Below are 12,117 nucleotides of genomic sequence, written 5' to 3' on the forward strand. Positions count from 1 at the left end.
GTATGTGATGTATCAAATATATGCTTTGGGTTAAGTGTAGACGATTACTGGTTATCATGTAATTGGATTTTATCCTAATAGATTTAGCCTATATATTACAATATAAACAAAACAATGAAAGTAATTCTAATACTTGAAATATTCCTAGTATACGTTATTTCTAACTAAATGAGGAGATATCATATTATCTTCTTTTTTATATAAACTAATTATGTTTACAACAAGCTAAAACAAACCATAAACACCGTCTTGTTTATTAATTAAAAAAACTTGCCGCTTTAAATGCTCGAGCTCTTTAAAGTCTGGGGGATTCTGATTGGCTGTCAGTGATTGTATTGTTTATCAGCTGGAAACAAATCGTTCGTAAATGTTCACAAGCGACATTTTTTTTAATCTAGTTATTACAATTAATACTTCCAATGATTTTAATATTTTTATGTAGGCTAATTACTATAGATTAAGTCAAAGTCTCGAACCGTACGACTAAAATCTTGTTTTAGTAACTAAGTAATTATATAGTAAGTAAATAAATATGTAATACAAAATAATAATGCACCCATATTCTCTTGATTTATGAGCAAATTTGTCCTGGAACAGACACATTAAGTTTCCTCTCTCGTGCTGTATATTTCTCGCTGCCAGGCACGTATTCCCTCATTCCTCCCTCTTCTCCTCACATCCCAACTACAGTCCCTGCGTTCCTGCGTTATGGCGCTACACTCAAACACAAGCCCTGTATACGTGGCGTTCCTCTTCTTTCTCAACTATGTCTTTATGACTGCAGGCAGCGGACTATCTTCAGAGAGCTCATCCGGACTTTCAGCCCCGTACGATGAGCTCTATTACCGCGGGGTTCGGGCGTATTTTAGGGAGGACTGGGAGCGCGCTGCGGAGTTCCTGGAGAAATCCATTTCCACACGAGACAAGCTCCTGCAGACCAGACGAAAATGTCACGACGAGTGTTTAACAGCAGGAGATGACAAAATCTCCAAACTAGGTAACTGCTAACTTTTTGTGCAGATGCACAAAGTGTGTTTGCGCAATCTTCACCTCAGTGTGTGAGTGTTTCAGTGACCTGGAGTAACTCATTCATTTACAGTGATAGTACAGTACTTTGTCCAACTAATGCAACAATACAAAACATGCTTTGTAAACTAGAGACTGGGATTTTCCATTACTTATCCAGTTCAGTGCATGCTAATACACGTTAATGAATGTTAATGTGTGTGTGTGTGTGTGTGTGTGTGTGTGTGTGTGTGTGTATGGACAAAGAGGACTTCACTCTCTGGGACGTGGGGATACTAGACTGGATCCAGATGCGGGCTGAGTGTGTGAGGTTCTGTATGGGCCGAAGCGTCTCTCCTGCTGCTCTGCTCCCAGTATCTTCAGACATTGAGTATGAATTTGGAACACGCAACCCTTACAATTACCTGCAAGTCACCTACTACAAGGTAAAATTACCAATCAAAGTGTTTAAAACATGAAATGAGGCAACACACCTGGAAGAGTCTGAGTAAACATACCATGGTTTGTTTTGTGAGTTTAAGCTCCCTCTTCCTCCGTTATACAGTTGGATAAAATGGCCAAAGCAGCTTCAGCTGCTCACACATTCTTTGTTGCCAATCCGAGTCACCTGGAGATGAGGAACAACCTTGAGAAGTACAGGAGATTGTTAGGAGTGAAAGAAGAATCCTTCCTGGACAGAGAGAGAGAGCAGGAGCAACACTGGGTGAGTTCAACAGAAGGGAATCTGCAGTCTGCAGATCAGAATTTTTATTGTTAGCTAAAAGTATATATATAAAAAAAAATTGTGATAATTTAAATAAAATAAAATACAAATATTAGATAAAAACTTGAACCAAAAACAATAAACAAAAAATAGAAATGCTGCTTTGGCAACTAACTGAAGTAAATAAGTTGAAGTACTGAAATTAACAAAACTAAAATAAAAATACATATAAAAAAAACGAATAAAAAAGTTTAAACTAAAATTTAAATGAGAATTTAACATTTTGAAACTGAAAATCAAAGCTAATTCAAAATACTATAATAATAAATATGAAGTACATAATAATTTGAATCATTTGTATATGTAAACGAATGAAAAATGTAACTTTCAGTTATTTATGACAGGCTTAATTAACTGTGTTTGCGTCTGGTATATATTAAAATTAGCAGAAGTGATGCTTATTAGAATTATAATGAAACGAGGGTAGGAAAAATAAGATAAAGCTTCCGCCTACACATTTTCGGTTAATATGTAACATTACCTATTTATGTATGTATTTATTATGGGAAATTGTGTATGAGGATAAAAATAAATCTTGATACAGATGATGATACATAATACTAAAATAACACTGTTGCAAATGTCACTACAAGATATATTGAGTAAATTGAATTCCATGTGCTCATTGTGCATACTGATGTCTGAGCAGCTCTCATAACTGCTGGCAGTGTAATTGCATTGTTGTGAATCATAATAGTTATTTTGATTTCTAGTGTGTTGTGCAGAGTGTTATTTTGGCGATTCTTCCCACACTGACCGAGCTGTCCTTTGTCTTTGAGACAGATGTCTGGATAATGTCAACTTCTGTGAATTACATACTTGCTCTACACCTCACTGTCCTCACTCGTCTCTTTTTCTCACTCTTTTTGAAATTAACAGCATTAGTTGTCCTGTATACTGCTGTTCTTAGTTACTCTACCATCTTCACATCATTTTGTAACATTGTTTGTCATTTTTTAGGAGATGTATGATGCAGCCGTTCTGGCTGAGAGCTCGTCTGATTGGGTGAAGGCAGTGAAGAAGTGGAAGGAGTGTGTGAATGAGACGCTCAAGCAGACAGAAGAGTGCAGAGCTCAATGTGTGATGGCGTCCCGGGTCATTCCGGAGGAGCCAGACAACGTTCAGGGCGTTTATGAGAGAGCTGCAGGTGAAAAAGGATGTTTATTTACCAAGTCTATCAAGTTATTGCAGCTTCTATTAGTAGTATAATATCAGGTTATTTCAAGGAATAGTAAAACGCCAATCTTATTTGCAAATGATTCACTTGTTTTTAAACAGTTTAAAGGTGCTTGTTGCACCTTTAATGGAATGTTTTGGCAATTATATAACAGTTCAGTGAATTCAGTCTTTCTCTGTTTCTTCAGACCTCTCTCACTCCTTGCTGTCATGCAAACAGATGTGTGTGACCTTAGTGTCAACGCGACCTGGAAGAGTTTCTGCTCTGGAGGACTTCCTGCCCTTACAACTCGAGCACCTACATATTGCACAGTTCAAAGGTCAGATGTCATTAAGACTGTACTGATGTTTCCTACCAGTGTTTAGTCACACATTATTTGGAATATTTACAAATATTTATTTTGTTTCCTTTTCGAAAACATAATTCCACTTGGTTGAATAAAGTTTATCTAAAGGCACCAATGTAATACATCAACACAATGGTACATGATACAACTTAAATTTGCGATTTTATTGTTTTTTTTTTTTTTTTATCTTCCCATGTTTTATTTGGGTTACACTTTATTTTAATGTGTCCTTGTTACAGTGTAAACAGTGTAATAAGTACTGAGTAATATTAATTAACTACATTGTACTTACTAATTTCTGATCTGTATACAGTTTCAATGGCAGTGTCAAAGACTCTTACGTTCTAATGACTCTATATTCTTTATCTTATGAAGCGGATGTGAATAGCATTGTTATTTTGCTATTATAGTATTTAATAATATTTTGAATTAGCTTTTATTTTTATATTTTCATTTTAAATTTAGTCTGAAATTTAGTTTTTATGTGTGTCGTTTCTATTCGTTTTTGTTTTTTTATATTTCTTTTTAGCTTTAAAAAAATTTTATTTCCGTTTTGTTTTTAGTAATTTTAGTACTTCAAACTTTGCATTTTTATTTCAGTTAGTTCAGTTAGGTAACATTTGTGATTTTCATTTGTTTTTTAAGTTTAAGCTTTTCATCTAATATATATATATTATTGTATTTCAATATTTTGGTTAACCAAAAAAATATTTTTGATAGTTTTAGTTTTAGATAGCAATACCAACACTGGTTTAAATGATCTCTTTGGTGTCCCGCAGCTGGTGACCTGAAGGGGGCGGTGGAGACCCTGCGTTCCTTGCTGCTCTTCTACCCCACAGATTCAGACTTCCTTAGTAATCTGGAGCTCTACACTCAGACTCTAGAGGGCGACACAGAGGCTCAGGAAGCAGGCCCCATGCAGGTATGATGCACTGACTGGTAGAGTAACTATGACACACGGGAGATGGGGTAGAAAGAATACTGTTTGCATTTATAGATGGGCCTGTCTGTTAGATGGATGGATGAATAGATGAGTCAATGGTCCAGATCAATACAAGACTGTAAATGACCACTTTATCTTTTTTCTCAAAGGAAATTGCCAAGTATATCAGCAGAGCTTTGCAAGAGAAGAGACTACTGTACTTTGGGATGGCAAACTTGGACTTTATATTCAGTGACCCGGTATATACCTCTATGCTGTTTTTGAGTTTTTTTGTCTTTCACCTCTCACCTTTTGTTCCCCTTTCTGAAACAAGCCAAAAAAGGTTTCAGTCTCACTGTCTGTCCCCATCAGGATCTGTGGACTCCCGAGGACGTTGTGCCCGAATCCCTGCGAGAAACCTGGAGGTGAGACAGGAAAAATAGAAAAAAATATAGAAAGGGATTGGTGAAATAAATTTCCTGGCAGATTCAAACTTTTCTTCTTCTCAGAGTAGAGAAAGAAAAACTTAATGAGAAACTGAAGCAGGGTGAGAAAGTGGAAGAAGTGGATGACAGTGGATTTTATGCAGGTATGAGCACTGTTTCTGTCCATCCAGTCCTGTAATGTGTGTGTATTTATATACTAGTACAGTATATACATACACTACCAGTCAAAAGTTTTTGAACAGTAAGATTTGTAATGTTTTTTAAAGAAGACCCTTCTGCTCAACAAGCCTGCATTTATTTGATCTAAAGTACAGCAAAAACATTAAAATGTTGAAATATTTTTACTAGCTAAAATAACTGTTTTCTATTCGAATATATTTTAAAATGTAATTTATTCCTGTGATTTCAAAGCTGAATTTTTAGCATCATTACTCCAGTCACATGATCCCTCAGGAATCATTCTAATATTCTGATTTACTGCTCGGAAACATTGATTATTATTATTATTATTATTATTATGTTGAAAACAGCTGAGTAGAATTTTTTCAGGTTTCTTTGTTGAATAGAAAGTTCAGAACATTCTCCGATGAATAGAAAGATCCAAAGAACAGCATTTATCTGAAATAGAAATCTTTTGTAACATTATAAATGTCTTTGTCATTACTTTTGATCAATTTAAAGCATCCTTGCTAAATAAAAGTATTAATTTCTATCATTTCTTTCCCCCCAAAAAACTAAAAATTATACTGACTCCAAGCTTTCGAATGGTATAGTCTATAATGTTACAAAAGCTTTCTATTTCAGATTAATGCTGATCTTTGGATCATTCTATTCATCGAAGAATCCTGAAAAAATTGACTCAACTGTTTTAAATGCTGATAATAATAATAATAATAATAATGTTTCTTGAACAGCAAATCAGCATATTAGAATGATTTCTGAAGGATCATGTGACACTGAAGACTGGAGTAATGATGCTGAAAATTTAGCTTTGATCACAGGAATAAATTACATTTTAAAATATATTCAAATAGGAAGCAGTTATTTTAAATAGTAAAAATATTTCACAATATTTCTGTTATTGCTGTACTTTGGATCAAATAAATGCAAGCTTGGTGAGCAGAAGAGAATTCTTTAAAAAACTTTATAAATCTTACTGCATATATTACTATATACAGTATCTCACAGAAGTGAGTACACCCCTCACATTTTTGTAAATATTTTATTATATCTTTTCATGTGAAAACACTGAAGAAATGACACTTTGCTACAATGTAAAGTAATGAGTGTACAGCTTGTATAACAGTGTAAATAGTTGAAAGAACGGAGAGGAGGACTAAGAATCTCCAACGACAGCTGGCAGTGCTACATTTGCTACAAGTGCCTGCACTTCAGCGTCTGTCCATCTATCGCTGTATTGAAAATGCCAAAAAGTGGGTAGTTCCACAATTAGTTCTGGTACTAACACTTACAAAAAGCTTTTATATGTATAATCTTCTTCATCATGCATTTATGTCTTTTCCACTCAATGTCTCTTTGACTCAGGTGGTCCTGTTCCTGTGGTTGGCGTAACAGTCACTATGGATGATCAGGGGCTGAATGGCACCAACCGTGTGGTTCTGGATGGAGTTTTATCCCAATCTGAATGTGATCGCGTGATGCAGCTTGCTACCGTGAGCTTTTCAATAATCATCCAAAAATCTGCTATTTGAATTACTGTTGCAATAAGTGCAATGCCCATCAGCCTACTAACAGAGAGCAGCTGCAAGAATCTCAAATCACATTCTGCATGTGTTGATGATAGGTTGCTGCATCAGTGGGTGATGGTTATCGGGGAAGACGCTCTCCTCACACACCACATGAGAAGTTTGAGGGTTTGACTGTTCTCAGAGCACTTAAGGTAAAATATTACTCATTCTAGAATGATTCATAAAATTATAGACATTTTCACCACATATACCCTAGAGATAATACACTAGAAAATATGTTTTCCAGTTGGCTCAAGATGGGCTGGTTAACCAATCAGATGCCAGGCTGTTACATGAGCTCGGGGAGACGGTTAAAATTCTGATGGACTCGTACTTCAGAAGTCACTCTGTTCTCTACTTTGCTTACACACACTTAGTGTGCCGCTCCGCCATCCCAGGTACAAATTTCTATAGTGCTCTAACAGGAACAGTCATTCACACATAAACACACGTGATTAAGAGGGTTGACGTTTTGCTTGGTGCATATATGATTTTGTGTATGAAGGACATCAGGAGGGGCGTTTGGATCTTTCTCACCCAGTTCATGTGGATAACTGCATCCTGGAGCCAGAAACCAGGCAGTGCTGGAGAGAAGCTCCTGCTTTCACTCATCGAGATCTCAGGTGCACAGATGTGTACATGATAGCTGTAGGCAAAACACAAAGAAAATTCACTAGGAATAAACAGGCTTTCTGATATGTTTTCCTTCATTTGCATATGTGGTTTTCACTGATTCACTAAATTCATAACATTCAGATGATGTGTGGTAAAAATTCAGAATAGGACTTCAAGCTTCTTACACACAAAATTAGTAAACATTGCACACAAGTTAATGATTGGCGGCAATCACTGCTGGAAATATTCAGTATAAAGTGTGTACAAACACTGCTTTTAAAAATGAATTCTGTTGGGAATAATTATGCAACATTGATGTATGAGGTGCTGATTTTTGTGAATCCAGCATATTCTACAGTGAGCCTCATTTGAATAGAAAGGAGACATGTTTATCTGTAAAATCATACAAATGACTGACATAAATGACATGGTTTTTTTTTCACTTTTCTGTTATGCACACACTGTGATTATCTTTATCCTGTTGCCTTTGCAGTGCAGTTCTTTACCTGAATGATGATTTTGAAGGAGGTGAATTCTTTTTCGCTGATCGAGATGCCAAAACAGTCACTGTAAGATTAATTTCCCACTATTCACTAAATGTTTTTCATTCATTTAGATCCATGTTTATAGATTTCTCATAAGCTATCTCTAATAGAATACAAAAGGATGTAATAAAATCTCCTGTATAACAATACAGTCACTAGTAACTGAATGGATTTTTTTTATTTGTAAGAGAGATTTTTTTTTCTGCATAATTCACAACATTCTAATATTAATGAATTTGGAGTACTATATATGGAATATTATATTAATGAATCTGGAGTAATATTAATGAATATTCAAACTATGCCTGAGGCTAGCCATTTCTGCACACCCTTTATCCCTTTATTGCCTTTGAAATATGAAATGTCTATGTTTAAAATTTCATCTTAACACCCAAGCCACCCAGAGTATGGTTTTTTGTTTTTGCATTTGCATTTAGAATGAATTTTAATACAAAAGTTATTGTTGAACCACGATTTGCTATACTCAGATTTCACACACAAATTGGTGCAAATGCATGATAGTGAAAGAGACCCAATATCTCAGTATCTCCTTTTTTTCTCTCCCAGGCAAGGGTTAAGCCAAAATGCGGGCGACTGGTTGGATTTACATCAGGACCTGTCAATCCCCATGGTGTTACTGCAGTAACAGCGGCTCGACGATGTGCATTGGCTCTCTGGCTCACCACTGAAAAGCACCACAGAGATATGGTCAGAAACTGTTATGGAAACTTTAAAACTAAAAGTGGTGTATGTATGTGCTCTAACTCATATGTTTAACTTCATCTTAGGAACGTGAGGAAGCTGAAGAATTATGGGCCGCGGATGGAAAGAGTGTAGTAAAAGAGGAGACGGGTGATGGCGAGAGCGCCTTAAAAACTGCCCGCAGTGGAAGAAGCCAAGGCAAAGAGAGGAGCAAAGAGAGAGAAAGAGTGACAGGCAGGCGGGATGAACTGTAAGAAAGACAGATGAATGAGCCAATCAGCAGACATCCATGGACATCAAATGCCTCACTGCTTATTCACTGTCTCTTCATGGACACTAGTTTATATTTATCCCAGACTGTTTCACATGGTTATGTCTCTATAAGTATGAGAGTGTGTGCATGTGTTTGTGCCTTTGTTTCAGTATGCCTGTTTTGATTTTGGTTAAATATAATTTTTTTAAATAAAAAAAATAAAGAAGTGGTGAATGGGCTAATTTTGTAGTTCAAGGACTAATTTATTCTTTTTATTTATCATTAGTATTTATTATTGAAAAATTTTCCTCATTCTAATTTTTTTGCATATTGAAAATGAAAAGTTTATTTTTTTTATTATTTTTTTTAATATATAAATGTTCACCCATAAAGGCAGAGTTCACCCCCCAAAAAAATGTTATTTGCTTACAATTTACTCACCCTCAGGCCATCAGGGATGTAGATGAGTTTCTTCATTGGAATAGATTTGGAAATCTGAGCATAAATGGGTGCCGTCAGAATGAGAGTTTAAATAGCTGATAAAAACATCACAAACACATGTGTTTGTAATAAATTAATCATTAAGATCTTTTTAACTGTGATGTTTTTATCAGCTGTTTGGATCCATTGGTGAGTAAGTGATATAATACTACATTTGTCCAAATCTGACCCAATGAAGAAACAACAAACTCAAATTAAAATTTTTTGGGTGACTTTTCAAACTCGCATAAGATCAGTAACCTTAAACGTTATTTTGCATGAGTGAGTAACCTTAAAATCAGTATCATTTGCATTAATGCGTGGCCTCATGTTTTTTTTTTAAATTCATACTGCATCCAAACCACAAGGTGTCAATATAAATCCAAGACCACTGTCAAAGCGATCAACAACTGTGCGCACCTTTAATTTATCATTAATTTATTATTGTTTCTCAGAATCAAAACTGAAACAAAAAAGACAGAAGGTACAAGTGTTTAATACATCTAGACAACAGTACATTAAAACAAGTGAGAGGACAGAGGGAGGAGGGGAGGTGTTGACGTCCTGCGGTACATTAGCACTGATGGAATTAGAGAGAGAAAAGAGGGCGGGGGAGAGAGAGAGATGGAGAGCGAGATTACAGATAATCCCTCATAAATGAGTGCATTTGTTTATGAAGTTTACAAATCTCCCATTTAGAGTATGGAATAATAATCCAAGCAAGAAATCATGTAATCATTCATACCCCGACTGCCCATCTCAACACGACACCCCTTCCATTAAACCCAAACCCTAATACCCCTGACCCTCCTCTAATGCACCAAAATCTGACTCTTGCCTTACTTACACTGGCCATTGATCCTCTGTACTTGAATTAATCTACATTGCGCTGTAAAAAAGAGGATAGAATGGCTAATGGTTCATAAGGTGTTAATATCCTATGCATTTGATACTCAGCAGGCCTGGAAAACAGTTTAAGAGCAGAGCAGATGTATGGATGTACTGTACCTCTTAGGTAAATGACTAAGACCCTTCTGACCTGTTTCCATCGATGGTTGACTATCACCGAGATGCGTTCATGAGTAATCTCTTTCTCCCTCATGGTAACATAACATTACACACAACATGTTGGTGTTGTGCGCAGGATTTTGTCCAGTGCTGAAGAGTGTGGATATTAATAGTGATAATGGAGCAGCCGATGGGCCGTTCTCATACATTTTAGCATGGCTTTTTTAGTTTGTTTAACCTGGATTTCTCAAAGCGGCAGGTTTTTCTCAGCGTGTCCATTTTTAACCAGTGCTCTAGGATGCTTTCTTTAGTAAACTGTAGACATGCCAAGAATTGTTCCGATTCTTTTTAAACCAGTGAACAATGACATTTTATTTAAATTTACATGAATAAATGAATAATCATGTACATGAATAATTAATGTACATGATTTACCATTGCCAGTGTGATAATGTTTTTATAACAGATTAAGTCAAGGTCAATCAGAAGTTGCGACTGACTTCCCTTCAGTATTGTGATGTATTCTGATTGAAATAGAGGCTTGATTTTAGTGCATCTCTAGCTCACAGCAGACTGACAGTTGGAAGGGAGTTATTAAGAATGATCTTCTCCTACTTATCAGGGAAGGAACACCATTCCGGAGGGGAATTTCAAACAAAAGTGTAAGACAAACTAATTTCATCTGTTTATTAACTTAACAGAGTAATGTGCGCTAACAAAGTAAACAGGATTAACTGAGAAACTTGAACTTTAGACAAAATAGATCTCAACGAAAAGATTTCTGAACAAAGCCACAGAAAATAGACTGCATCTCCAAACAATACACTGTGGTGATATTTTGTTCCTGAACAAAACAGTTGTTGAACAAAATGGTTGAATGAATGATTCAATGACTCATTCTTAAAGAGGCCGCCACCTACTGTTGTAACAGTGTAAGTAACCTGTCACTAAAACATCCCCACCACTACAATACACAGTCTGACAGACTGAAACGTACAATCACAGAGAGGTGAAAAGAACAGTGATATTGGATCTGCGTACTAAACATTTCCATACTAAATAAAATGTGAAAAACACTTGGCGTGAAGAGTATGTCCGAATTCTTATAGTATTTATGAAACAGCACGTGAGAAATACACGGATGGTTTACTACTTTTTCAAGATTGGAATGCCGCTGGACCAATTAAATTTACAGGACAGTAACTAACTGTTGTACAAAATTAAATAATAAAATACATATTTAAATATACATTAATATGTAAGAACGTAAAACTTAAAACACAAACAGATTGTTTGTGGTCAGGACTTTCCTTTAACTTCTATTGTTCTATATTGCATTAATTATATTTTCTTTCTCCTACCTATCTAAACAGAAACTTTTTTCATTTTCATTAAGGCAATACATAGCATGTTTATTAAGCCATTTTCTTCGTGGATAGTGTTGACTGATCATTTGCTTCCCATAACATAGGCAAAACCTGATCCACCCTCACACACATAGACAATCCTATACACTGTAAAAAATGAATTTAATGGTAAAAGACTGTAAAAATGCTACAGTAAAAACCAACCATAGCTGCCATTTTTTTTACCGTAAATTTTACGATTTTTTTTTACTGTGTACAAATGCACACATCTTAACTATACATTACGATAAAGGGCTTTTTAAATGACACTGAACATAATGCTGCACATAACTTTTCCTCAATGTTCATCCATGCAAAAGTAAACCACTCCCTTTTGTCCTAATAGAATATAATCCTTTTCACCCATGGGTCGCGTTGTCCCCCCTCCTTGCTAAATCGGGTGATGATTTTATCCACCATGCTGTGATGTTTTGTCTGGTTCAGCGAGGTGGGGGAGGACGAGTTATATTTATGATAATGATAGTTTGTCAGTTCTAAATCAGGACACTAAAATTGATTTAAGCGAAGCCTTAAATGTTCACAGGCTTTTAAGCTCTTTTGTTGCACAAAATTCTCTCATGGTCCTCACGCATTTCTGTTCCTGAAACGATGTGTTATTTATGCTTTGTTACAATAGTGTTCACACTCTTAAGAATAAAACTTAACGTAGTGTGTATTAT

The 12,117-nt window shown here is 35.7% G+C and overlaps 1 protein-coding gene across 2 annotated transcripts; it reads left to right on the forward strand.

The window, feature by feature from the left end:
* Window positions 1–505: 505 nt before the first annotated feature.
* p3h3 (prolyl 3-hydroxylase 3) lies at window positions 506–8,777 on the forward strand. 2 transcript variants are annotated; one of them, XM_016501697.1, is made up of 16 exons: window positions 506–997; window positions 1,267–1,451; window positions 1,571–1,729; window positions 2,750–2,936; window positions 3,154–3,285; window positions 4,092–4,234; window positions 4,405–4,494; window positions 4,607–4,659; window positions 4,744–4,823; window positions 6,226–6,353; window positions 6,485–6,580; window positions 6,676–6,826; window positions 6,934–7,051; window positions 7,537–7,612; window positions 8,156–8,296; window positions 8,377–8,777. In XM_016501697.1, the coding sequence occupies exons 1-16, from the start codon at window positions 709–711 to the stop codon at window positions 8,542–8,544; spliced, it is 2,196 nt and encodes a 731-aa protein (XP_016357183.1). In that variant the 5' UTR covers window positions 506–708; the 3' UTR covers window positions 8,545–8,777. The 2 variants fall into 2 exon arrangements, with proteins under 2 accessions (XP_016357183.1, XP_016357184.1); XM_016501698.1 differs by having other exon boundaries at window positions 1,273–1,451.
* Window positions 8,778–12,117: the final 3,340 nt, after the last annotated feature.

This window comes from Sinocyclocheilus anshuiensis, unplaced genomic scaffold, assembly GCF_001515605.1.
Source record: "Sinocyclocheilus anshuiensis isolate Anshui unplaced genomic scaffold, SAMN03320099.WGS_v1.1 scaffold955, whole genome shotgun sequence".
NCBI lineage: Eukaryota > Metazoa > Chordata > Actinopteri > Cypriniformes > Cyprinidae > Sinocyclocheilus > Sinocyclocheilus anshuiensis.